The sequence below is a fragment of the Lampris incognitus genome, chromosome 5, assembly GCF_029633865.1.
Source record: "Lampris incognitus isolate fLamInc1 chromosome 5, fLamInc1.hap2, whole genome shotgun sequence".
Lineage (NCBI taxonomy): Eukaryota > Metazoa > Chordata > Actinopteri > Lampriformes > Lampridae > Lampris > Lampris incognitus.
The window spans coordinates 3,308,873-3,335,499 of NC_079215.1; the positions used below are offsets into that span (position 1 = coordinate 3,308,873).

The 26,627-nt window shown below is 47.6% G+C and overlaps 1 protein-coding gene across 1 annotated transcript in view; it reads left to right on the forward strand.

Moving 5' to 3' along the window:
• LOC130112330 (E3 ubiquitin-protein ligase SMURF2-like) overlaps positions 1 to 26,627 on the forward strand; it is a 175,763-nt gene that overhangs the window by 87,280 nt on the left and 61,856 nt on the right. Inside the window, exons 4-5 of the mRNA XM_056279659.1 lie at positions 15,421 to 15,554; positions 26,236 to 26,301. Coding sequence (XP_056135634.1) covers positions 15,421 to 15,554; positions 26,236 to 26,301 — 200 coding nt within the window. The remainder of the gene's footprint in view (positions 1 to 15,420; positions 15,555 to 26,235; positions 26,302 to 26,627) is intronic.

Here is a 26,627-nt window from a genome sequence, read left to right on the forward strand (position 1 = left end):
AGTCCAACTGGGGGTTTAGTCCAACTGGGGGTTTAGTCCAGCTGGGGGTTTAGTCCAACTGGGGGTTTAGTCCAGCTGGGGGTTTAGTCCAGCTGGGGGTTTAGTCCTGCTGGGGGTTTAGTCCAGCTGGGGGTTTAGTCCAACTGGGGGTTTAGTCCAGCCGGGGGTTTAGTCCAGCCGGGGGTTTAGTCCAACTGGGGGTTTAGTCCAGCTGGGGGTTTAGTCCAGCTGGGGGTTTAGTCCAACTGGGGGTTTAGTCCAACTGGGGGTTTAGTCCAGCTGGGGGTTTAGTCCAACTGGGGGTTAAGTCCAGCTGGGGGTTTAGTCCAGCTGGGGGTTTAGTCCAGCTGGGGGTTTAGTCCTGCTGGGGGTTTAGTCCTGCTGGGGGTTTAGTCCAGCTGGGGGTTTAGTCCTGCTGGGGGTTTAGTCCTGCTGGGGGTTTAGTCCTGCTGGGGGTTTAGTCCAGCTGGGGGTTTAGTCCAACTGGGGGTTTAGTCCTGCTGGGTGTTAAGTCCAACTGGGGGTTTAGTCCAACTGGGGGTTTAGTCCAACTGGGGGTTTAGTCCAGCTGGGGGTTTAGTCCTGCTGGGGGTTTAATCCTGCTGGGGGTTTAGTCCAACTGGGGGTTCAGTCCTGCTGGGGGTTCAGTCCAACTGGGGGTTTAGTCTAGCTGGGGGTTTAGTCCAGCTGGGGGTTTAGTCCAACTGGGGGTTTAGTCCAACTGGGGGTTTAGTCCAGCTGGGGGTTTAGTCCAACTGGGGGTTTAGTCCTGCTGGGGGTTTAGTCCAACTGGGGGTTTAGTCCAGCTGGGGGTTTAGTCCAACTGGGGGTTTAGTCCAGCTGGGGGTTTAGTCCAACTGGGGGTTAAGTCCAGCTGGGGGTTTAGTCCAGCTGGGGGTTTAGTCCTGCTGGGGGTTTAGTCCAGCTGGGGATTTAGTCCAGCTGGGGGTTTAGTCCTGCTTGGGGTTTAGTCCAGCTGGGGGTTTAGTCCTGCTGGGGGTTTAGTCCTTCTGGGGGTTTAGTCCAACTGGGGGTTTAGTCCTGCTGGGGGTTTAGTCCTGCTGGGGGTTAAGTCCAACTGGGGGTTTAGTCCAACTGGGGGTTTAGTTCAGCTGGGGGTTTAGTCCAGCTGGGGGTTTAGTCCTGCTGGGGGTTTAGTCCTGCTGGGTGTTTAGTCCAGCTGGGGGTTTAGTCCAGCTGGGGGTTTAGTCCAGCTGGGGGTTTAGTCCTGCTGGGGGTTAAGTCCAGCTGGGGGTTTAGTCCTCCTGGGTGTTAAGTCCAGCTGGGGGTTTAGTCCTGCTGGGGGTTTAGTCCTGCTGGGGGTTTAGTCCAGTCAGATTGCGGCTCATTTGTAAACCGTGACATTCTAGCAGCGACAGGCATGGGGGCAAACCCGTGAAAACTGGGACGGCATCCACCTGTTCCCCCGTCCATAGGGTCAGTGGTCGTGTCAGGAAGGGCATCGGACGTAAGATCATTATGTGGAGGGGTCCAGTGATGGTCTGGCGGCCTGGTCAGGGTGTTTCCCCGGGGGCCTGCCGCCCAATGACTGCTGGGATAGGCTCCAGCATCCCCGCCACCCTGAGAGCAGGATAAGTGGTTTGTATAATGTATGGATGGATCTCAGAGCCAATCAAAGACTCGATTTCATCTACCCCCAGGTTGGCCCCGCCTACATTAGTTAACCCTTTTACTGGCTGTATTTAAGAGCTTTTTGACGAGACTTGATCATTGTTACTGAGCGAAAAAAATAGGATACAGCTCCTGTGATTAATGGACTATTCGACTACTTTTTGGGAGTAGTTGATGACGGCTATATGCACATGTGTTTTCCTTGCCCTTTTGTCTGTGTCTAAGTGGGTGAGTACTGCTGGCGTCGGGTGTGGCTGCTGCTTCTCCCTCTCGTAGCCCCACTTCCCCTCCACCCCTGTATGTCTGTGTGTTGTGTGTCTGTTGTCTTGTTTCACCCCGTTTATTGTAAAGCCACTTTGAGTGTTAGAAAAGCGCTATATAAGATTGATTTTTTTTATTATTATTATCGTTATTATAATTACTAAAACGCAGCAGTCATGAATGCCCTAGTATATATACAAAAATAGTACATTTGTGGCCACATATCATCCCAGGATGCGTACATGGGCAGCACGGTGGCGCAGTGGTTAGTGTTGTCGCCGCACAGCAAGAAGGTTCTGGGTTCGAACCCCGGGGTTGTCCAACCTTGGGGGTCATCCCAGGTCGTCCTCTGTGTGCAGTTTGCATGTTCTCCCCGGGTCTGCGGTGGGTTTTCTCCGGAGGGAGTATGGAGGCTTAGGGTGAGCTGTACAGCAGGATTGCTGGAAGAGCACCTGGCAGTTGTAGGATAGCGTGAAGCGGTAGGAGAGAAGCATTGCAGTGGGCCCTGACGGTGTCTACTGCAAGACAACAGGAAACTGTACAGGTTCAACTCAATGTGTCGTCATCGAAACCATGTGCAGGCACATGTGTAAAATGAAATGAGGGCTGTGGCTTCACCAAACAGTGCAAGACAGACTAACAAACACAGCAACACAGTATAAGCTATACACACATGTAGACCAAAAGCTAAAGTGGAAACAGAGCAGGAGTATAAACATATCTACAGACATTCAGTGGGTAGCCAGGTTCAGGTGAGCAACAGCTTGGGGAAAGAAGCTGTTTTTGAGCCTGGTAGTGCGGGCTCTGAGGCTCCTGTAGCGCCTCCCAGAGGGCAGGGGGGAGAACAGTCCATGGTTGGGGTGGGTGGGATCTGTGCTGATGCTGAGACCCCTTCGAAGGCAGCATTTGTGATTTATGGCTGGGAGCTGGGTACCGGTGATATGCTGGGCCGCCTTGACGACCCGCTGCAGAGCTTCCTGGTCTACTGAGGCTCAGTTGCCGTACCACACTGAGATGCAGATGGTCAGGATGCTCTCTGTGGTGCAGTGGTAGAAGTTGGTGAACATTTTGGGGGGATAGACGGGCGCTCCTCAGCCTCCTCAGGAAATGCAGGCATTGTTGGGCCTTTTTCACAAGGGCCTGGGTGTTTAATGTCCAGGAAAGGTCCTCGCTGATGTGGACTCCAAGGAATTTAAAGCTGGAGACACGCTCCACTTCCACCCCATTGATGTGAATGGGGGAGTGGCTGCAGCTTCTAGACCTCCTGAAGTCCACAATCAGCTCACTTATCTTCTGCACATTGAGGACAGTCAGTCTTGTCCTTGGAGTTAGGACACATCCTGTAGAGTTCTGTGTTCTTGCCATCGTATTGTTGGGCGTGGTTATGATGCGTAGTAAACCATGTTCTTATAACAGTGTTTACCATGCCATGCCCACATTTGTTGGGTTTGTTTGTTCTTTCTAACAAAGAAGTGCCCCTGCAGAAGCTTGGTGTTCTTTAGGCAGTGTGTATGTTTGTGCGTGGGCACCAGCAATGCATTTCCTCCAGAGCAAGCTGCATGTACTCAAAGAGACGCGTATGTGAATTGTTGGATGCCATGTTGAAATTTGTAAAGAGAAGTGTACAATGAGTTGTCATTGTTGTCACTGTGTTGTTTATCTCATTTCTGGGCCATGTGGGTGTGAAGAGATGTCTCACTAATCCCTACTAGACTGGAATCAGTTCCTACTGTAACAAGATTATACATGACTAGCTAGTATTTATTAATACGTTTATGGCTAATTTATAAAGCAGTAAATCATTTCTAAAACATGACTAGGTAATCAGTTGACGCTATTACAACTTGTGTTAGTTTTTATAGGTCTAAATGTCAGCTCCTGTTTTACAAATGAATTGTTATAGTGCAGATATAGATGTTGTACTAATGTGATGCACTAATGGGGTTCTAAAAACTATAATATAATAGGTAAGTAATTAACTTTTTGGGGGGGGGGGTTCCCCCTTTTTCTCCCCAATTGTACTTGGCCAATTACCCCACTCTTCCAAGCTGTCCGGGTCTCTGCTCCACCCCCTCTGCTGATCCGGGGAGGGCTGCAGACTACCACATGTCTTCTCCCACACATGTGGAGTCACCAGCCGCTTCTTTTCACCTGACAGTGAGGAGTTTCACCAGGGGGACGTAGCACGCGGGAGGATCACACTATTCCCCCCAGTTCCCCCTCCTCCCTGAACAGGCACCCTGACCGACCAGAGGAGGCGCTAGTGCAGCAATCAGGACACATACTCACATCCAGCTTCCCACCTGCAGATACAGCCAGTTGTGTCTGTAGGGACGCCCGACCAAGCCGGAGGTAACACGGAGATTCAAACCAGCGATCTCTGCGTTGGTAGGCGACGGTATAGACCACCACACCACCCGGACGCAACAAAAGTTATTATAGTGTTACCACAATAAGAGCATGGTATAGTAACAGAAGATAGACCTAGAGCTGTCTGTTTTTAACGAGAGGATCACACTGCTCAGTACTCTTTCTCTGTGTGTGTGTGTCTGTGTGTGTCTGTGTGTGTGTGTGTGTGTGTCACCCCCTGTTCTAAAGTGGCTGTGTGCAAACCGTTTGGTTAAAAACATCTAGATATATTACTCTACCTCACACTGACTTTGGAGAATAACCTACCTACGTTGTCTCTTCTTTCTGAGTATCTTGAGACGTACGCCCCTGTGCCACTGCATGGTACTGGCTCGACTCGACTCTACTCTACTCGACTCTACTCGCTTTTTTTCGGTTTTCCATTGGGCAAAACTTAGGCACCAGGTACTTTTTTTGGTACCACCTCCGTCAAGGTTCCAAGTGAACTGAGCCAATACTAAAAGGTGACATGAAAATACCACTGTAAATACATAAATAAATGAAACAAATAAATGAAATAAATATAAATATAAAGAAATGTATATTTATTTAAATATAGATTAATAAATGATAAATACATAAAAAACATTTTAAGTATAAATAAAAATAAATAAACTATAAATAAAAACATACATGAAATGTATTGATATTTATTTAAATGTAAATAAACTCTGACCACTGGTTGGTCAGAGAGAAGTTGAACAGCTGTGTTTATAACATGAAATGCCAAAGTGAGTCTTATGAAACTTGTATGATAGTTGATAATCTGTCCATGTAAAACATGATGTGTTGTCAGTGAGTCTCTAAGTTACACTGATGTTGTTCATGTGAAGCACACATTTACAGTTGGTCTTGCTGGTTTTGTTGAAAATAAAACACTGGTGCGGGGCGCTGCTAGACAAGGGAGGGAAACTAGTCACCATACCCACAGATGACCCGCGGGGCTTCGCCGTGGGGGGTCCTATCTGCAGTGGAAAACCACATCCCACACAGTAAAGCGAGTAGAGTGAAATAGAGTAGAGTTGAGTTGAGCCGGGACCATGCAGTGGAAAAGGGGCATTAAAGTGCCACTGTTAACCTACACGTTTTCTTCAACGAGATCATATTGAATGAAGTTCACTGCAGTGCCCCGCAAAGCTGAAGCCATTGCTGAGGCCTTAACCCGGGTCCTGGGTCCTGGGGCCTGGCTCCAGGCCTCCCGTCTGACGACATGACCAGAGAAGGAGGGCATCAGAATGTTGATTCTCACTAAATGTTTTTTCCAACCACATGAAAGAACATCTGACAATCCAAGTTGTGAAGAGTAATAAGAAAGGAAACTTGTGTCATGATGAAGTGGTTTTATGAGACGACACTATCGGTGAGGTCTAAAGATGAGTGAATGCAGACGGTTCACTCCCCTCTTCGTCTCCTTTCTTCAACTTGTCCTGGTGAGCAGTGCTGCATCTGCTGACTTCATACCCACAAGCTTGAGTCAGACGGTGAGGCTGCTGTGTTTGTATCTGGAGGGTTGTTCTCGCTTTTTTTTCTTGTGCAGTCATTTTGTTTTTCGTGAAGTCATGTTATTTTGTTCTACCTGTCATCTCCACCTCATGTGTTCAGGCTCTGTCTCTCTGTCTGTCTGTCACTCTGTCTGTCTGTTTCTGTCTCTCTCTTTCCTGCTTTCTTTCTCTCTCTACTGTTCTCTCTCTACTGTTCTCTCTCCCTGTCTGATGATGCTTTGCATAGCACACCATCGCATCACATTGCGGTGTGTATCTCATCACATCCAGGCTGTGTAGGGAGCTGATTAAACATAGAACACTTTGATGTCCTCAGTGAGGTAGTTTGTGCTGCAGCTCGATATACGAGGAGCAGGGAACTTAGGTGTGCTGCAGCCCGGTACATGAGGAGCAGGGAACTTATTTGTGCTGCAGCCCGGTACATGAGGAGCAGGGAACTTATTTGTGCTGCAGCCCGGTACATGAGGAGCAGGGAACTTAGGTGTGCTGCAGCCCGGTACATGAGGAGCAGGGAACTTATTTATGCTGCAGCCCGGTACACGAGGAGCAGGGAACTTAGGTGTGCTGCAGCCTGGTACATGAGGAGCAGGGAACTTAGGTGTGCTGCAGCCTGGTACACGAGGAGCAGGGAACTTATGTGTGCTGCAGCCCGGTACACGAGGAGCAGGGAACTTAGGTGTGCTGCAGCCCGGTACATGAGGAGCAGGGAACTTAGGTGTGCTGCAGCCCGGTACATGAGGAGCAGGGAACTTAGGTGTGCTGCAGCCCGGTACATGAGGAGCAGGGAACTTAGGTGTGCTGCAGCCCGGTACATGAGGAGCAGGGAACTTATTTGTGCTGCAGCCCGGTACATGAGGAGCAGGGAACTTATTTGTGGTGCAGCTGGAACACGAGGAGCAGGGAACTTATATGTGGTGCAGCCCGGTACACGAGGAGCAGGGAACTTATTTGTGGTGCAGCCTGCTACATGGGGAGCAGGGAACTTAGGTGTGCTGCAGCCCGGTACACAGTGAGCAGGGAACTTTGAAACATGGCAACAGTGCTCTCGGGACAGCTGTTGTTCCAGATTGCAAGATCATCCTAATCAACAGCCAGCCGAGAGACAATTAAAGTGTCTCAGTCCAACTAAACATGATTTTACTTTGATTGCAAAACACAAACTACAAGTAAGCAAAACTAATCTGCTGTGTTTAGAGTTCTAGCTTAGTTTGATCATTACATAAGGCATTTACTGTAAAGTCTGTGTTGGCTGATTAATAACCCGCAATGATATTCCATCCTTTATCCAAACCGCTTACCCTGCTCTCAGGGTCGCAGGGATGCTGGAACCTATCCCAGCAGTCATTGGATGGCAGGCGGGGAGACACCCTGGACAGGCCGCCAGGCCGTCACAGAGCCGTGTCAGTTCTATATGTAGTTAATGTAGGCTGTATCAGTTCCGTATCTAGTTAATGTAGGCTGTATCAGCTCTGTATCTAGTATCAGTTCTATATCTAGTTAATGTAGGCTGTATCAGTTCTATATGTAGTTAATGTAGGCTGTATCTAGTATCAGTTCTATATCTAGTTAATGTAGGCTGTATCAGTTCTATATCTAGTTATTGTTGGCTGTATCAGTTCTATATGTAGGCTATGTCAGTTCTATATCTAGTTAATGTAGGCTATATCAGTTCTGTATCTAGTTAATTTAGGCTGTATCAGTTCTATATCTAGTTAATGTAGGCTGTATCAGTTCTATATGTAGTTAATGTAGGCCGTCAGTTCTATATGTAGTTAATTACATTACAATCATTTAGCTGACACTTTTATCCAAAGCGACTTACAATAAGTGCATCATTTAACGTAGGCAATCAGGAGAACTACTAGTCATCAGAGGTCATAAGTGCATCTAAACAAGCATCTAAGAGCAAATCCAGTGCTAAAGTAAAAGTGCAAAGAGATTTTTTTTATGAGTGAATACAATAAGTGCTAAGAACAAGTAACAGGGTAGTAGTATTTAAACAGGTGACTTTTCAACCTGCCCCGAAATATGGGCAGTGACTCCGCTGTCCTGACATCAGTGGGGAGTTCATTCCACCACTGTGGGGCCAGGACAGAAAAGAGCAGTGACCGGGTCGATCAGCAGCAGAGGCCTCTGAGTGACAGGGCAACCAGGTGTCCCAAGGCAGCAGAGCGAAGTGGTCGGGTGGGGGTGTAGGGCTTGACCATGGCCTGGAGATAGGAAGGAGCTGTTCCTTTCACTGCCCTGTGGGCTAGCACCAGAGTCTTAAACTGGATGCGAGCAGCTATTGGGAGCCAGTGTAGGGACATGAGAAGGGGAGTTGTTGAACTTAGGGCGGTTGACCAGAGGAGCTGCAGCTTTCTGAACAAGCTCCAGAGGTCTAATGGCCGACGCCAGGGTGCCAGCTAGGAGGGAGTTGCCGTAGTCCAGCCGAGAGATGACCAGAGCCTGGATGAGCACCTGTGCCATCTTGTCGGTGAGAAATGGGCAAATCCTCCTGATGTTATAGAGGAGAAATTTACAGGAGCGAGCAACTGATGCAAAGTTTTCAGCAAACGACAGTTGGTCGTCCAGGATCACACCCAGATTCCTCACAGTCCGAGTTGGCGTCACCACGGGGTTGTCAATGGTGATGGCCAGGTCTCGGTGTGGGCAACCTTTCCCCGGGAGGAACATCAGCTCTGTCTTGTCCAGATTGAGCTTCAGGTGGTGTGTCGCCATCCACTCCGAGATGTCAGTCAAGCACGCAGCAATGCGTGTCTCTACTTGTGTGTCAGAGGGAGGAAAGGACAAGATCACCTGGGTGTCATCAGCATAACAATGGTAAGAGAAGTCATGCGAGCGAATAACAGAACCCAGGGATGTCGTGTACAGGGAGAAAAGGAGAGGACCCAGAACCGAACCCTGTGGAACGCCAGTAGTCAGTCTGCGAGGCTCCAGCACAGGTCCCCTCCATGTCACCTGGTAGGAGCGACCCGTCAGGTGGGATGCAAACATTGAGAGTGCAGAGCTTGTGACACCCAGCCCCTCGAGGGTAGAGAGGAGGATCTGGTGGTTCACTGTGTCGAACGAAGCTGACAGGTCCAGGAGTATCAGGACAGAGGAGAGAGAGTTTGCTCTCGTAGAGTGCAGCGATTCTGTCACTGCAAGGAGGGCCGTCTCTGTTGAGTGACCCACCCTGAAGCCAGACTGGTTGGGGTCCAGGAGGTTGTTCTGGTGGAGGTACAAAGAAAGTTGGTTAAAGACAGCACGTTCTAAAGTTTTGGATAGAAAGGGTAGAAGGGAAACCGGTCTGTAGTGTTTGATGTCAGAGGGGTTAAGTGATGATTTCTTGAGAAGGGGGGTGACTCTAGCAGTCTTGAAGGCAGATGGAAAGCATCCTGCCTGGAGGGAGGTGTTGATGAGGTGGGTTAGATAGGGAAGGAGTTCAGGTACCATAGACTGAAGAGGAGGGGACCGGGTCAAGGGAGCATGTGGTGGGGCGACTGGATGTGATGAGGTTTAGAACCTCGTCGGGGGAGAGGGGAGCGTGGTGGGATAGTGTAAGCAGCACTAATCGGGTGGTGAGAAAAGGAGGATCTGATGTCATTTACCTTCTCGTCAAAGAAGTTAGCGAAGTAATCAGGGAGAAGGGAGGAAGTAGGAGGTTGAAGAAGTGTAGAGAAGGTTTCAAAGAGTTTCTTAGGATTAGGAGGCAGAGGATAGGATTTTAGAGCGATAGAAGGCAGCTTTAGCAGGAGAAAGGGAGGAGGAGAAAAGGGAAAGAAGAGATTAGAAGTTGAGAAGGTCCTCTGGAGTTTGCCTTTTCTCCATTTGCGCTCTGCCACTCTCAGGCTCCGTCTCTCAGTACGTACCGAGTCAGCCAGCCAAGGGGCAGGTGGAGTTGGGCATGCAGGCCTGGAGGTGAGGGGACAGAGATTGAGAAGAGGAGAGGGTAGAGAGAAGAAGATCAATAGCAGTATCGGGGTAGGAGAGAGAAAGATTAGGATAGAGGTAACAGAGGAAGAAAGATCAGTGATGGAGAGAGAGCGGAGGTGTCTACAGGTGGAAACCATGTGGGTAGGGGAAGGGACTGAGGGGGGTGAAGAGAGGGAGAAAGAGTTGGACATGAAATAGTGGTCAGAGAGCTGGAGGGGAGTAACAGAGAGATTGGAAATAGGACAGTGTCTAGTAAAGAAGGTCCAGCTGGTTGCCGGCCTTGTGGGTAGGAGGAGAGGGTGAGAGGTGAAGGTCAAAGGAGGAGAGGGAAGAGGATCTAGCTTGTTAGTGTGGATGTTGAAGTCACCGAGAAGGATAAGTGCAGAGTCATCAACAGGGAAGTGCGAGACAAGTGTGTCAAGCTCCTCCAGAAACTTGCCAAGGGGGCCTGGTGGGCGGTACACAACCAAGATGGTGAGTTTGACTGGATAAGAGATGGTAGCAGCATGAAGTTCAAAAGAGGGTGGAGAAAATTGTGGAATGGAAACGAGAGTATTTCCATTTCAGGGAGATTGGCAGGCCAGTACCACCACCCCACCTCCCACCTCTGGGAGTGTGAAAAAAAGAGTACACATCAGACAAAGCTGCGGGTGTGGTAGTGTTTTCTGGCATTATCCAGGTCTTAGTTAGAGCAAGAAAGTTGAGGGAGAGCAAGGATGCATAGCCTGAGATAAACTCAGCTTTCAGCACCGCAGACTGGCAATTCCAGAGCCCTCCCATCACCACTTGCTCAACGTGAGTGGAGAGAGTGGGATAGATGAGATTGGTAGGGTCACAGCACCTAGGAGTGACCCAACGTCTATGCCAGCCCCGGGAAGAGGAAAGGACAGGAATGCGAAGGAAACACATAGCCTATACTAGGTACACAAAATACAGATGACTGACCGGATCTAAAAAGAGCAGTCCGCGCTTGATGAAGTCTTGGCTTGAAAAAAATCGGCTTGCCTTTGTTCACTCTAGCCTTCGTTCACTCTAGCCTTCGTTCAACCTAGACCTGTTTGCCCTCGGCTTGTTTGCCTGACACTTCCAAGTAGCAGCAGTGATTTAAAGAACACTGATTGCTAATTGTCTGCCAGGAGTGCAGGCCACACCCTGGCCACTTAACACCCAATTGGCCAAAGAGGTACTGAAAACAGGCCTATTGCCCAGAAACTGGTCACTTATGTAAAACTCAGTAACAAACCTCACACAATACTATTAAAACTGCAAAGAGCAAGTTACCAAGGAATATATTTATAAGCTGAAAGGATAACTAAGTCAAAACAGCTAGGCAACAAGAAATATTTAAGGGCACACTAGGTGAAAAACAGCTACAGCTAGAATAAGTAAATAAGACAAGTAAGTAAATAGGATAAGACAGCTACAGCTAGAATAAAATTCCACTACAAACCAGCAGCAGATGTATAGAGAAAAAGACTAATACTCAAGTAGCTGGTATAAGACTAATAGCAACTTGTTAAGCAAGAAAAATTATACTTACTCTATTCTAGACTAACCATCAATTCAGAATCACTCCAGAAGTTAATATGCACACTGGATTGAAACTGAATCAGGCCAGACTTATAAATCCCTGTGATGTTCTGGCAACACCCTGGCCACTTAACACCCAATTGGCCAAAGAGGTACACTGAAAATAGGCCTATTGCCCGGAAACTGTTCACTTACGTAAAACTCAGTAACAAACCTCACACAATACTATTGAAACTGCAAACAGCAATTTACCAAGGAATATATCTATAAGCTAAAATGACAACTAAGTCAAAACAGCTAGGCAACAAGAAATATTTAAGGACACATTAGGTGAAAAACAGCTACAGCTAGAATAAATAAATAAGACAAGTAAGTAAATAGAACAAGACAGCTACAGCTAGAATAAGATCCCACTAGGAACCAGCAGCAGATGTATAGAGAAAAGGGCTAATACTCAAGCAGCTGGAATAAGGCTAGTAGCAACTTGTTAAGCAAGAAAGATGATACTTAACTCTATTCTAGATGAACCAACAATTCAGAGTCACTCCAGAAGTTAAAATGTACACTGAATTAAAACTGAATCAGGCCAGACTTAAAACTGCAAAGAGCAAGTTACCAAGGAATATATTTATAAGCTAAACGGATAACTAAGTCAAAACAGCTAGGCAACAAGAAATATTTAAGGGCACACAAGGTGAAAAAACAGCTAAAAGTTAGATTAAGTAAATAAGACAAGTAAGTAAATAGAATAAGACAGCTACAGCTAGAGTAAGATCCCACTAGGAACCAGCAGCAGATGTATAGAGAAAAGGACTACTACTCAAGCAGCTGGAATAGGACTAGTAGCAACTTGTTAAGCAAGAAAGATGATACTTTATTGTAGATGAACCAGCAATTCAGAATCACTCCAGAAGTTAAAATGCACACTAATGTAGGCTATATCAGTTCTATAGCTAGTTAATGTAGGCTGTATCAGTTCTATAGTACCTGGTTAATGTAGGCTGTATCAGTTCTATATGTAGTTAATGTAGGCTGTATCAGTTCTATATGTAGTTAATGTAAGCTATATCAGTTCTATAGCTAGTTAATGTAGGCTGTATCAGCTCTGTATCTAATTAATGTAGGCTATATCAGTTCTGTATCTAGTTAATGTAGGCTGTATCAATTCTGTATCTACTTAATGTAGGCTGTATCAGTTCTGTATCTACTCAGTTCTATATGTAGTTAATGTAGGCTGTATCGGTTCTATATCTAGTTTATGTAAGCTATATCAGTTCTATATCTAGTTGATGTAGGCTATATGAGTTCTATATGTAGTTGATGTAGGCTATATGAGTTCTATATGTAGTTGATGTAGGCTGTATCGGTTCTATATCTAGTTTATGTAAGCTATATCAGTTCTATATGTAGTTGATGTAGGCTATATGAGTTCTATATGTAGTTGATGTAGGCTATAGGAGTTCTATATGTAGTTGATGTAGACTATATGAGTTCTATATGTAGTTGATGTAGGCTATAGGAGTTCTATATGTAGTTGATGTAGGCTATAGGAGTTCTATATGTAGTTGATGTAGGCTATATGAGTTCTATAGGTAGTTGATGTAGGCTATAGGAGTTCTATATGTAGTTGATGTAGGCTATAGGAGTTCTATATGTAGTTGATGTAGGCTATATGAGTTCTATAGGTAGTTGATGTAGGCTATATGAGTTCTATATGTAGTTGATGTAGACTTTATGAGTTCTATATGTAGTTGATGTAGGCTGTATCAGAAGCACCCAGACGAAGGTTTTATTTGCCAACAAGTCCCACACTGGCTTTAAATGGCACTAAATGGATGAAGATCCACATGGGCATGCGTCACACAGCAACAGTCCAGACATGCCTCTGTGAAGTAAAAAGACGGTCTCACCAGTGACACGGTCTAGACATTCGGCGAGTTGGCTTAAAGTAGGTACCCAAACCAAAAACCACCGGAGATGTTAAAAGTAACTGAAACCCCAAACAATGCATCTAAAGTTAAATCCAGAGCCCGGATGACGAGACGGGCCAGGCGAGTGTTGCGGACCTGTTTGTCTGATTGCGCGGGGCTGGGAAACCCCTCTCCTCACAAGTGATATACAACATAATGCAGAGCTTGGCATTGGCATCAGTTGGCTAGGCTGTAATTACACACACACACACACGCACACATATATAGTATATATATGTGTGCGTGTGTGTGTCTAAGTGTGTGTTTGTCTGCGTGTGTCTCCAGATGCATGTCTGCGTACTTGTCTGCATGTGTGTGAGTGAGTCTGCGATTGCTTGTTTGTAAGTTTATCATCCATCGTTGCTGCTTTATGCATTAGTGACTGTGATTTTGTGTGTTTTGTGTGCTCGTGTGTGTTTTGTTTTTTTTTCCACTAAGTGCTGTCTGGGTGTCAGACAGTGGTAAAGCAGGAGATCATTGGGACTTCCTCTGTTCTTTAACCACGACTAGACTGACTTCAGCTGCTGCACTTAAAACAGACACGCCACACACACACACACACACAGTCTCCTTAAAATCAGCTCATCTGCCACATTGCACAGTCTGAAAGTCTACACCGCAGACGTGGCATGTTTGTTGTTCTGTTTTTGTCAGACAGAAGTGGCAGTGAGAGGTACAAGTTATGTTGTTGGTCCGTTTGCATTGTGTTTGTGTTATCAGTGTTGCAGGTAGTAGCTCATTATGCTTTTCTTTTTTCCTTTTGTTGCTCTTTTTATCCCCAATTGTACTTGGCCAATTACCCCACTCTTCCGAGCCGTCCCGGTCTCTGCTGCTCCACCCCCTCTGCCGATCCGGGGAGGGCTGCTGACCACCACATGTCTCCTCCCATACATGTGGAGTCACCAGCCGCTTCTTTTCCCCTGACAGTGAGGAGTTTCACCAGGGGGACGTAGCACGTGGGAGGATCACACTGTTCCCCCCAGTTCCCCTCCCCCTGAACAGGCCCCCCAGCCGACCAGAGGAGGCGCTAGTGCAGCGATCAGGACGCATACCCACATCTGGCTTCCCAGCCACAGACACGGCCAATTGTGTCTGTAGGGACACCCGACCAAGCCGGCGGTAACACGGGGATTTGAACCATGATCCCCATTTTAGTAGGCAACGGAATAGACCGCCACGCTACCCGGACGCCCTAGTAGCTCATTATTTACCCAGATGCCCCAGTAGCTCATTATTTACCCAGACACCCCAGTAGCTCATTATTTACCCGGACACCCCAGTAGCTCATTATTTACCCGGATGCCCCAGTAGCTCATTATTTACCCGGATGCCCCAGTAGCTCATTATTTACCCGGACGCCCCAGTAGCTCATTATTTACCCGGACGCCCCAGTAGCTCATTATTTACCCGGACGCCCCAGTAGCTCATTATTTACCCGGATGCCCCAGTAGCTCATTATTTACCCGGATGCCCCAGTAGCTCATTATTTACCCGGACGCCCCAGTAGCTCATTATTTACCCGGACGCCCCAGTAGCTCATTATTTACCCGGATGCCCCAGTAGCTCATTATTTAATATTGTTACACCCTGTTTCCTGCTCTGTCAACTGTGGTTCTTTGCTGCACTCCACTCTTTTAGCCATGGTCCCATTCCTGCTGAAACAGAGATGTCAAATGTGTTTTCACAGAAGGACATACTCTCTCTCTCTCTCTCTCTCTCTCTCTCTCTCTCTCTCTCTCTCTCTCGCTCTGTTTGTCTCTCTCTCTCGCTCTGTTTGTCTGTCTCTCTCTGTCTCTCTCGCTCTGTCTCTCTCTCTCTGTCTCTCTCGCTCTGTCTCTCTCTCTCTCTCGCTCTGTCTGTCTCTCTCTCTCTCTCTCTCTCTCTCTCTCTCTCTCTCTCTCTCTCTCTCGCTCTGTCTGTCTCTCTCTCTCTCTCTCTCTCTCTCTCTCTCTCTCTCTCTCTCTCTCGCTCTGTCTGTCTCTCTCTCTCTCTCTCGCTCTGTCTCTCTCTCTCTCTCTCTCTCTCGCTCCGTCCCTTGTGCAAGCTGTAGGTAGGTATATCGTGGAGCGCACATGCGGCTAAACATTTTTACGTGCTCCCATTTACCACGATGACAACCCATATTAATCGCCCTGTGTTATCAACTTTCCAGACCCCTCGGTCTTAACCGAGCTCTGTCCGCCTCTTTTTGTGTCTAGCTACATCGGAAAGTCGGACTCCATTACCATCAGTGTGTGGAACCACAAAAAGATCCATAAGAAGCAGGGTGCCGGCTTCCTTGGCTGTGTCCGCCTCCTCTCTAACGCCATCAACAGACTCAAAGACACTGGCTGTAAGTACGTGTGTGTCTGTGTGTGTGTGTGTGTGGGGGGGGGTTCTCTCTGCATCTGCACTCATTGACAGCCCTGATGGGCTCTTCCTTTCTTCTGTCTCTGCCTCTTCTTCTCAGTCTTTCTCTACCTGTCCATCCCTCCCTCACTTGTCCCACCCCAAACTGCTCACTGTGTGTGGATCCGTGTAGCTGAGCTCATGTGCCAGTGTGGGCTGGTGCGAGGAGGTGACGCCCCTGCTCCCCAGGGAGAGAGAGTGAAAGAGAGAATAAATGCCAAAAAAAAAAAAAAAAACCGAGAGAGGTGATGGTAGGTGCCAGATGATGTGTGGAGGAAGGGGCACCTGGGAGACTTTCCCAGACAAGGACTCTGCTTAAGCGCACCCACATGCCTACATACACACAGATGCAGAAACACTTGCTGCACTTAGCACAGACAGACACACAGAGATGTGTTGTACAGACTAGACTCAGTGGCTCCAATAACACACATTCTTTTTATGGTCAGGAACCAGGGAGACTGTCTATTCTGTCTCTGTTTTATCTGGCTGCACCAGTTAGCCTTTCGTTAGTTAGTTAGCTAGCTAGCTAGCTCCAGGATTAGATGTGTGAACCTTCAATGGTAAGGCAGCACGGTGGCGTAGTGGTTAACGCGGTTGCCTCATAGATAGAAGGTCCTGGGTTCGAGCCCCGGGGTAGTCCAACCTTGAGGGTCGTCCTCTATGTGGAGTTTGCATGTTCTCCCCGTGTCTGTGTGGGTTTCCTCCGGGTGTTCCAGTTTCCTCCCACAGCCCAGAGACATGTAGATCAGGTGAGTTCGCCGTACTAAATTGCCCCTAGGTATGAATGTTTGTGTGTGTGTGTGTGTGTGTGTGTGTGTTTGTTTGTTTGTTTGTTTGTTGACCCTGTGATGGCCTGGCGACTTGTCCAGGGTGTCTCCCTGCCTGCCGCCCAATGACTGCTGGGATAGGCTCCAGCATCCTCGTGACCCTGAGAGCAGGATGAGCGGTTCAGATGATGGATGGCTGGATTCGATTGCACGATGCATTTCGATGCATCTCAATGTATCGCATCTTCAACTTTCTATATTTCTACACATGGCTACTTTTTCATCATTTAATACAAGCAGTCAGATAAATCCAAACTCCCTCTTTATTCAGAAAGTGCTCTCAAAAATCAGACTACAACAGTCTGTAGTAGAAAAAGCTACATTTTTTCAATACCAGTATCTTTGTGACCCACCTCAGTACATAAACTTTACAAAAACAAAACATAAATCCTTCTGCGGTGCATTGCAAGTGTGCTGTAATCTACAAAAATGAGGTGTTCATATAGCAGCTGTAAAACAGGGCACCTCCTGAATACGGTACGATACAGCTTTATTTTCAGTTTGCACTGAAATTCATTTTGCGTTCAAGAGATTAACACGCAAATTAAACATTCAGTTACGTATGTGACCCTTATCATAAATGTACAAAACACATCAGGCAGTCATGACAAACACACATATCACAATATATCCTCTAGATTCAGATCTCAATTAGCAGCACACTGATTTTGTTTAGCAACAGGATAGACTTATGTATAAAAGAATTCTTCAGCCTTTTGCGTTTACATTGAGGGACTGTAAATTGATATTCATGAACAGGATCTCAAGGCGCAGCCAAGGTGAGGAGTTTGTCTGTTTTGGGAACCTCCAAATTGCATCTCTGCTCTTTTCAGATGATGTGGTTTTGTTGGCTTCATCAGAACGTGACCTCCAGCGCACTGGGGCGGTTTGCAGCTGAGTGTGAAATGGCCGGGATGAGAGTCAGCACCTCCAAGTCTGAGGCCATGGTTCTCTACCAGACAATGGTGGATTGCTCCCTCCGGGTTGGGGATTAGTTGTTGCCTCAAGTGAAGGAGTTCAAGTATCTCGGGGTCTTGTTCACGAGTGAGGGTAGGATGGAGCAGGAGATTGACGGGTGGATTGGTGCAGCATCAGCAGTAATGTGGACGTTGTACCGAACCGTTGTGGTGAAGAGGGAGCTGAGCCGGAAGGCAAAGCTCTCAATTTACCAGTCAGTCTTTGTCCCAACCCTCACCTATGGTCATGAGCTTTGGGTAGTGACCGAGAGGGTGAGATCGTGGATACAAGCGGCTGAAATGGGTTTCCTCCGTAGGGTGTCTGGGCTCAGCCTTAGAGATAGGGTGAGGAGCTCGGACATCCGGAGGAGCTCGGAGTAGAGCCGCTGCTCCTTCGCGTCGAAAGGAGCCAGTTGAGGTGGTTCAGCATCTGATTAGGATGCCTCCTGGGCACCTTCCTCTGGAGGTTTTCTGGGCATGGCCAACTGGGAGGAGACCCCTGGGAGGAGACTGGGAGGGACTACATGTCCAATCTGGCCTGGGAACACCTTAGGATCCTCCAGGAGGAGCTGGAGGGCGTTGCTGGGGGAGAGAGGCGTCTGGAGTGCCCTACTTAGTTTGCTGCCACCGCGACCCGACCCCGGAGAAGTACTGCACTACAGCATGACACCAGAACATAAACTTCGCCGACAGGCACGGGTAACCCGCTGAACCCCGCTCCTGATTGGGATCAGCGGTGGGTAGACACGTGGATCCGCTCAGTGTGGCGCGTGCACAACCCCGGACACCCAAGGGTATCAGAGACCCGTTATTGCTCAATCCCGTGTGGCTGAAGGCCACTTGAGCCTTTGGATACTGACCGCATGAGGCTGTGTAACTTGTTAGCATGCCAGAGTCCCACTTGGTGATCAGGTTTAACCAGACGAATCGCTCCATCAACTAAGAATGGCTATGCTCCACCCCTCACAGAATTGAGAAACAACTATCAATCTGTCAACCTTTTTTTTTTTCCCTCCCAATTGTGCTCGGCCAATTACCCCACTCTTCCGAGCCATCCTGGTCTCTGCTCCACCCCCTCTGCTGACCTGGGGAGGGCTGCAGACTACCACATGTCTCCTCCCATACATGTGGAGTCACCAGCCGCTTCTTTTCATCTGACAGTGAGGAGTTTCACCAGGGGGATGTAGCGCATGGGAGGATCACGCTATTCCCCCCAGTTCCACCTCCCCCCCGAACAGGTTTCCTGACCGACCAGAGGAGGCGCTAGTGCAGCGAGCATGACACATACCCACATCCGGCTTCCCACCCGCAGACACAGCCAATTGTGTCTGTTGGGACGCCCGACCGAGCCGGAGGTAACACGGGGATTTGAACTGCTGAGCCCCATGTTGGTAGGCAACGGAATAGCCCGCCGCCACCACCCAGGCGCCCCCAGTAGGCTATCATTTTGTGCGATTATTTTCTGTCACTGTATCGATGCAGAATCGTCTACGTCCGCATGGCGCTGCGTCTTGGAAATGAGAAATTTCCACACCCCCCATACAGGATGTGTAGTTCCTCTCATTAGCACTACTGTACCCTCGGCCGCTACGTCCCCCTCACTACCACAAAACACAATTGTGTAATTGTGTAATAATCGGCGTCCGTTTTGCCGCACAATGTTGCCTTTCTATCATGACTTGCTGCTCTTTGTCCCGGTGCCGGTGCATGCCCTGGGCCTCTGTGTTCAGCACAGGGCAGGTGGTGTTTGGCTGTGAGCTGTGTCTGCTTCGGCTGGGACAAACAAGCTACAGACACACACCCAGGCATCATTGTCAAATCAACACTGCCCACACACATTGTGCTGATTTACTTCTGTCCGTCTTCTTTAGCCGTCTTACCCAACCCGACCAGACAGGTCTTTTTTTATCGGCCTGGCCTTGTTGTTCTTTCTATTCATCGTCCTGTGTACGCCAAACTGTCCAGTTACCTGAGTAGTTTCCCGGCGTAAAATAATACCATGTGGTGGATGCTTTCATCCAAAAACCACATCGCACCACCGTGGACTTGTCCAGTTGTAGTTAGGGGTTGTCTCAGAGGGACTAGCCTCTCAGTCAATGTTTCTGTATGGCCCGCTACACGAGAATCAAAAATATCCAAGCCCAGAAGATCAGGCTTCAATACCTTCTGTGTTTTCCTTCGCTAAGACTGCTGGACGCGTTCCCGCAGCCTTGTGTTTGCTCCTAAATGTCATTTTTGGCTGCCGGAGAGCTTAGTTGCTATTCCACCAAATCCCACAACATGGGCAGTGTTACCTCACAGGCCTCTCCGGCTGCAGGGGAGAACGGTGCTGCCGTACCCACTGAGCGGCGGAGGGCTTGTCCTCAGGGCTGTGGGCCTCAGACCAACCAGGATTTTCCAGAGACAGACAGTATATAAGCTCCGGTCACACCCTAGACCATCCACTTACTGTACAGCCAGCATAGCTGAAATTATCCTCTCTTCCGGCCACAGGAAGTAGCCAGGTCCACGTGATCTGTGTGTCTTGCCCTCTGCTGAATACCAATACATCACCGTTGTGGTCCTGTACACACACGCACACACACACACACACACACACACTTACTGGAAATGCTCATTCTTAGAAATCTCAAATATTCTTAGTCACATTCAAGTTTGTCATCCAACACACACACACACACACACACACACACACACACACACACACACACACGCACACACAAAAGACACATACATTTAGACACAGACAACGCATACAGTATTTACCCAGCTCCATCCACCTACATACACATCACACACACAAACTTCCACGTACATTTCTTTTTCTTTTATTTATCCCCCCCCCCTTTTTTTCTCCCCAATTGTGCTTGGCCAATCACCCCACCCTTCTGAGCCGTCCCGGTCTCTGCTCCACCCCCTCTGCTGATCCGGGGAGGGCTGCAGACTACCACATGCCTCCTCCCATACATGTGGAGTCACCAGCCGCTTCTTTTCACCTGACAGTGAGGAGTTTCACCAGGGAGATGTAGCGCATGGGAGGATCACACTATTCCCCCCAGTCCCCCCCCCTAAACAGGTGCCCCAACCGACCAGAGGAGGCGCTAGTGCAGCGACCAGGACACATACCTACAACCGGCTTCCCACCTGCAGACACGGCCAATTGTGTCTGTAGGGACGCCCGACCAAGCCGGAGGCAACACAGGGATTCGAACCGCCGATCCCCGTGTTGGTAGGAAACAGAATAGATGGCCACGCTACCCGGACACCCAGAAACGTCCACGGACATTTAAAACACACACACACACACAGACACAGTGGCAGGTTAGTGTCGGTGTAGGGAATGTTACCAGAAGTTTCTTCCTGTGCAGAGCGCAAAGAATAAAAATCAACAGTCACAAATTCAATTCAGTTCAATTCAGTTTGTTGTCATTAAAAACAATGTGCAGGCACATGTTAAAAATGAAATGGTTAAAATCTGCCCAGTGGATTTCTACTTTTAGTGTTGACCTATTTAGTACTGCACTGAACAGGTAGCAGCACACAGTGCTGCAGGTGTCTGTGATGCCACACTCTTCATCTTTAATATGAAGTCTTCTTTCACACAGGCACAAGAGGCATTGATTTAAATTCTGTGGATGTTACAAGATTTATTAGGAGTAGGTTTAATTCACAAATAATATTCATTTATGGTGGCACAGGGGTTAGCCTCACAACAAAAAGGTCCTGGGTTCGAGCCCCGGGGCTGTCCGGCCTTGGGGGTCGTCCCGGGTCGTCCTCTGTGTGGAGTTTGCATGTTCTCCCCGTGTCTGTGTGGGTTTCCTCCGGGGGCTCAGGTTTCCTCCCACAGTCCAAAGACATGTAGGTCAGGTGAATCGGCCATACTAACTTGTCCCTAGGTATGAATGTGTGTGTGTGTGTGTGTGTGTGTGGTGGCCCGGTGGCCTGTCCAGGGTGTCTCCCTGCCTGCCGCCTAATGACTGCTGGGATAGGCTGCAGCAGCCCTGAGAGCAGGATAAGCAGTTTGGATAATGGGTGGATGGATAGTATTCATAAAACACACAATTTGAAAGACTTCTTTTGACTGTTCATTTAAAGAAATCAGTAAACTGGGATAATTCTTTTGGTTGTAATCTGTGAGTTTCATATTTAGCATGCTGTCACACGCAAATTGATCCAGTGCATGTTTAGCATGCATGAATGAATAGACTCGCTAGCCCGTGGCTAATGGGTCTGACCCATTAGTCACTGGTTAACGTAGTCGCCCGTGGTGCGGGAGACCCGGGTTCGCCTTCAGGCTGCAGCGGTTCCCGGTTCCCCCCCTGAATTTGCTACATTGGTGTCAGAAGTGGGATGGTGAGACCATGAGACCATCAGAAGCATGAGGGAGCTGATGTGCTGAAGTGCAGGGACATGCTTTCCGAAGGGGGGGGGGGGGTAGTGTAACTTGCTAAATAGACTCGCTAGCCCTTGGCTAACAGGTCGGACCCTTTAGTCGACTGGTTAACATTGTCGCCCGTGGTGCGGGACATCCGGGTCCACGCCCCGGCTGCGGCGGTTCCCAGGCTGCCCCCTGAATTCGCTACACATGCTAAATAGGTGACATGTTAGATATGAGCGAGGCAATAGGGAAGTCCTGGGTTGTTTTCTACAGTAGCTTCCAGAAATTATACATAGATCATTGCAAAGTTGGCGTGTGCGTTATCATGCTGAACCAGAGGTGAGGAGTGGCACAATAAGGGATCTCAGGATCTCGCCACATCACATGTTGATTGATTAAATGCACTTGTATTTGAGTTCCACAGCTTAAACTCACCTGTACCTTAACCCCACCTTCACCTTGAAAATCTCCCCTCGTTCTCATTAGTAAACTGTTCACTTGCACTACACCACAAAAAGCTGTCTGCCGCCAGACTGATGCAGCTAAAACTTGGATTCATCGGCTAAGATGACACGCCAGTGTGCCAGCGGCCATCAAAGTTGAGCCTTTGTCCTCTTACGTTGGTTCTGACACCAAACTGCAGTCAGGTCAACACCCTGCAGAGCACAACAAGAACACAGATGAGCCTCTGTGATGGTTTCTGACAGTTGGTTCAGAAATTCTTCAGCTGTGCAAACCTGCAGCATCATCAGCTGTCCGGTGGAGGCTGGTCTCGGATAATCCAGCAAGTAAAGATGTAGCAGTCCTGGGCTGGGGTGTTTTTATTAGGGCCAGATGGATGTAATACCTAATTCTCTAAAACAAGGTAGGTAGTTTGAGGTAGTTCAAGACGTAGAAATATTTCTCCCTCCAATTTGTTAAATTGCATGCTACCTCAATACTGCAGCTATTTGTGGCATAGCATTGTGGGACATGGCTACACACAGACTGACCCTTAATTAGTTGTCAACAGTTCACGGACTGCCATCTGATGATTTATTCTTTATTTAATTCCCCCACTTTTTCTCCCCTATTGTACTTGGCCAATTACCCCCACTCTTCCGAGCCGTCCCAGTCGCTGCTGCACCCCCTCTGCTGATCTGGGGAGGGCTGCAGACTACCACATTCCTCCTCCCATACATGTGGAGTCACCAGCCACTTCTTTTCACCTGACAGTGAGGAGTTTCACCAGGGGGATGTACGCGCCATTTGCGTCGCATCATTCGCGTCACCCGGCGCGAATGCATGCGAATTCGTGTCTATTCGCATCTTTGCAGTGACTTTATATGTAACATCAGTCATTTACTCGGAGCAAAACATTGTACTGTTCTCGCCTGTTATGCTGAGACCATCCCTGTTTACCCTAGACTGGTATCTGGTATAGATACACACACACGTAGGTCAGGAAAGAAGCTGCAGTAATTAGGTTTACACAGGCAGATATGCACAAGTCGTCTGTGGAATTGCACTTGCCTACACACTCACACACACACACACACACACACACACAGGCACACACACACACAGGCACACACACAGGGGCAAACCACAGGCATGGCAAATCTTGTCTGACTTTGGTTTTAGTACACACAAGCTCTCCAGGGCACTGTGTGTGTTTGTGTTTGTACTGTCTGTCTCCCGCTGTCTGCGTCGTCATCTGCCTTTCCCCTTTACCCTCTTTCTCACCAACCTTCTCTTTCTGTCCCAGCTCTTTCTATCCTAGCTTTCTGTCCCAGCTCTTTCTATCCTAGCTCTTTCTGTCCTAGCTCTTTCTGTCCTAGCTCTTTCTGTCCTAGCTTTCTGTCCTAGCTCTTTCTGTCCTAGCTCTTTCTGTCCTAGCTCTTTCTGTCCTAGCTCTTTCTATCCTAGCTCTTTCTATCCTAGCTCTTTCTGTTCTAGCTCTTTCTGTCCTAGCTCTTTCTATCCTAGCTCTTTCTGTCCTAGCTCTTTCTGTCCTAGCTCTTTCTGTCCTAGCTTTCTGTCCTAGCTCTTTCTGTCCTAGCTTTCTGTCCCAGCTCTTTCTGTCCTAGCTCTTTCTATCCTAGCTCTTTCTATCCTAGCTCTTTCTGTCCGAGCTCTTTCTATCCTAGCTCTTTCTGTCCTAGCTCTTTCTGTCCTAGCTCTTTCTATCCTAGCTCTTTCTGTCCTAGCTCTTTCTGTCCTAGCTCTTTCTGTCCTAGCTTTCTGTCCTAGCTCTTTCTATCCTAGCTTTCTGTCCCAGCTCTTTCTGTCCTAGCTCTTTCTATCCTAGCTTTCTGTCCCAGCTCTTTCTGTCCTAGCTCTTTCTATCCTAGCTCTTTCTATCCTAGCTCTTTCTGTCCTAGCTCTTTCTATCCTAGCTCTTTCTGTCCTAGCTTTCTGTCCTAGCTTTCTATCCTAGCTCTTTCTGTCCTAGCTCTTTCTGTCCCAGCTCTTTCTATCCTAGCTTTCTATCCTAGCTCTTTCTGTCCTAGCTTTCTATCCTAGCTCTTTCTGTCCTAGCTCTTTCTATCCTAGCTTTCTGTCCTAGCTCTTTCTATCCTAGCTTTCTATCCTAGCTTTCTGTCCTAGCTCTTTCTATCCTAGCTCTTTCTGTCCCAGCTCTTTCTATCCTAGCTTTCTGTCCTAGCTCTTTCTATCCTAGCTCTTTCTGTCCCAGCTCTTTCTATCCTAGCTTTCTGTCCTAGCTCTTTCTATCCTAGCTTTCTATCCTAGCTTTCTGTCCTAGCTCTTTCTATCCTAGCTTTCTGTCCTAGCTCTTTTTATCCTAGCTCTTTCTGTCCTAGCTCTTTCTATCCTAGCTTTCTGTCCTAGCTCTTTCTATCCTAGCTTTCTATCCTAGCTCTTTCTGTCCTAACTCTTTCTGTCCTAGCTCTTTCTATCCTAGCTTTCTGTCCTACTTCTTTCAATCCTAGCTCTTTCTATCCTTGCTTTCTGTCCTAGCTTTCTATCCTAGCTTTCTGTCCTAGCTCTTTCAATCCTAGCTCTTTCTATCCTTGCTTTCTGTCCTAGCTTTCTATCCTAGCTTTCTGTCCTAGCTCTTTCAATCCTAGCTCTTTCTGTCCTAGCTCTTTCTATCCTAGCTTTCTGTCCTAGCTCTTTCTATCCTAGCTTTCTGTCCTAGCTCTTTCTATCCTAGCTTTCTATCCTAGCTCTTTCTTGCCTAGCTCTTTCTAGCCTAGCTATTTCTGTCCTGGCTCTATCCTAGCTCTTTCTGTCCTAGCTCTTTCTATCCTAGCTCTTTCTATCCTTGCTCTTTCTATCCTTGCTCTTTGTTGTAGCTCTTTCTAGCCTAGATTTTTCTGTCCTAGCGCTCTGCCTCTGATTTTTGTTCATTTAGATTTAACTCGGTATTTGTAACCTCCAATGACCTGCGTTGCCTTCAAACACACACACACACACACACACACACACACACACAAATGCAACCTTGCTAATAGATGGTGGGTATATCAGCAAGCATACCATTTGATATCAGTGTTGTGTGTATCAGCGTCAATTGGACTGTGTACAACTGACCCTGTCGGGTGTGTGTGTGTGTGTGTGAGTATAGCAGGACTGTTGTGTGTATCTTTGTCTGGATCTAGTCAGGGTCTCCTTGTTTTCTTTTCTGTCCTCTGTCTCGCTGTCTGGCTGAGCTCTCCCACCCTGAGGAGAGCAGACAAATGCTTCCTTATTTACCCAACATCCAACAGTACAGGCTGTTGACAACAAATTCGATACAGAAAAAGGTCTGAATAACCTTCGCCCTCAGTTTGTGTCCCGGTTTCTATCTGCTACCATTTTGCAGCCGCTATTTAGTGTCCGGTTCAGTAACACTCATTAGCTGTTTGTTTATTTAGGGACACAAAATGGCATTAGTGATGATGTACACAACCTTCACCTGCTATGAAGGCAGATGTCCTTCCAAGGTCTTTCAAAGCAGTTTGGCTCATCCTTTATATATATTTATATATTTATGTGTATTTGGTTGTTTGAATTTGATGTGTGGTGTGATAGAAGTGATACCAGAACAGTGAACAGACAACGCCGTCAACCCAGATATCAACAGATGAAACCAGTGTTATTCAATTAGAAATTATGCAAATATTATATGAAAAAAAAGTTTTTTTTTTTTTGTTTTTTTTTTTTTACTGTGTGAGGGCTTAGTGTTTCAGAAACCTCCCAAACAATCTGCTCATCTTTTTTTGTGCCATAACCCAAGTCTAGTGAGGGGCTTTAGATGTGCGGTGGCTGGATATGTGGAGGTCCCCTACACTATCTTCAGGATCTCCCAGTCAGTTGCCCTGTGCAGGGACGGTGTATGTCAGTGATGCTGGATGCTCCACATCATCGTGGGGCCGGGGTACCTTTGGGGATCCCACAAACTCTTGTTACTGTAAAATGTGTGCAGACGTGGAAAAGCAGGTAACACACCTTGCTGATTTTATTTCTAACCTGCAGATCAGAGGCTGGACTTAAATAAGCTGGGCCCAAATGACAACGATACTGTGAGAGGACAAATAGTTGGTGAGTCAAACACACACACGCACACGCATACACACACGCACACACACACACAAACTTGTTCCATCACATATTCACATCATTATGTCAGATTAGACAATTTAGTATCTGATGATGCTGTCATGACATGTCATGCTTAAGTGTTGTGTTTGCGCGTGTGTGTGTCTACAGGTAGTATTACTCCAACTATTTATTCAGTCCATATTTTAAGTGTTACAAAAAATGCACATATACATAGATAAATAATAAAAAAATTATATCAAAAAAATGAAGAAACAAGGGCAGCACAGTGGCGCAGTGGTTAGCCCGTCGCCTCAAAGCGAGAAGGT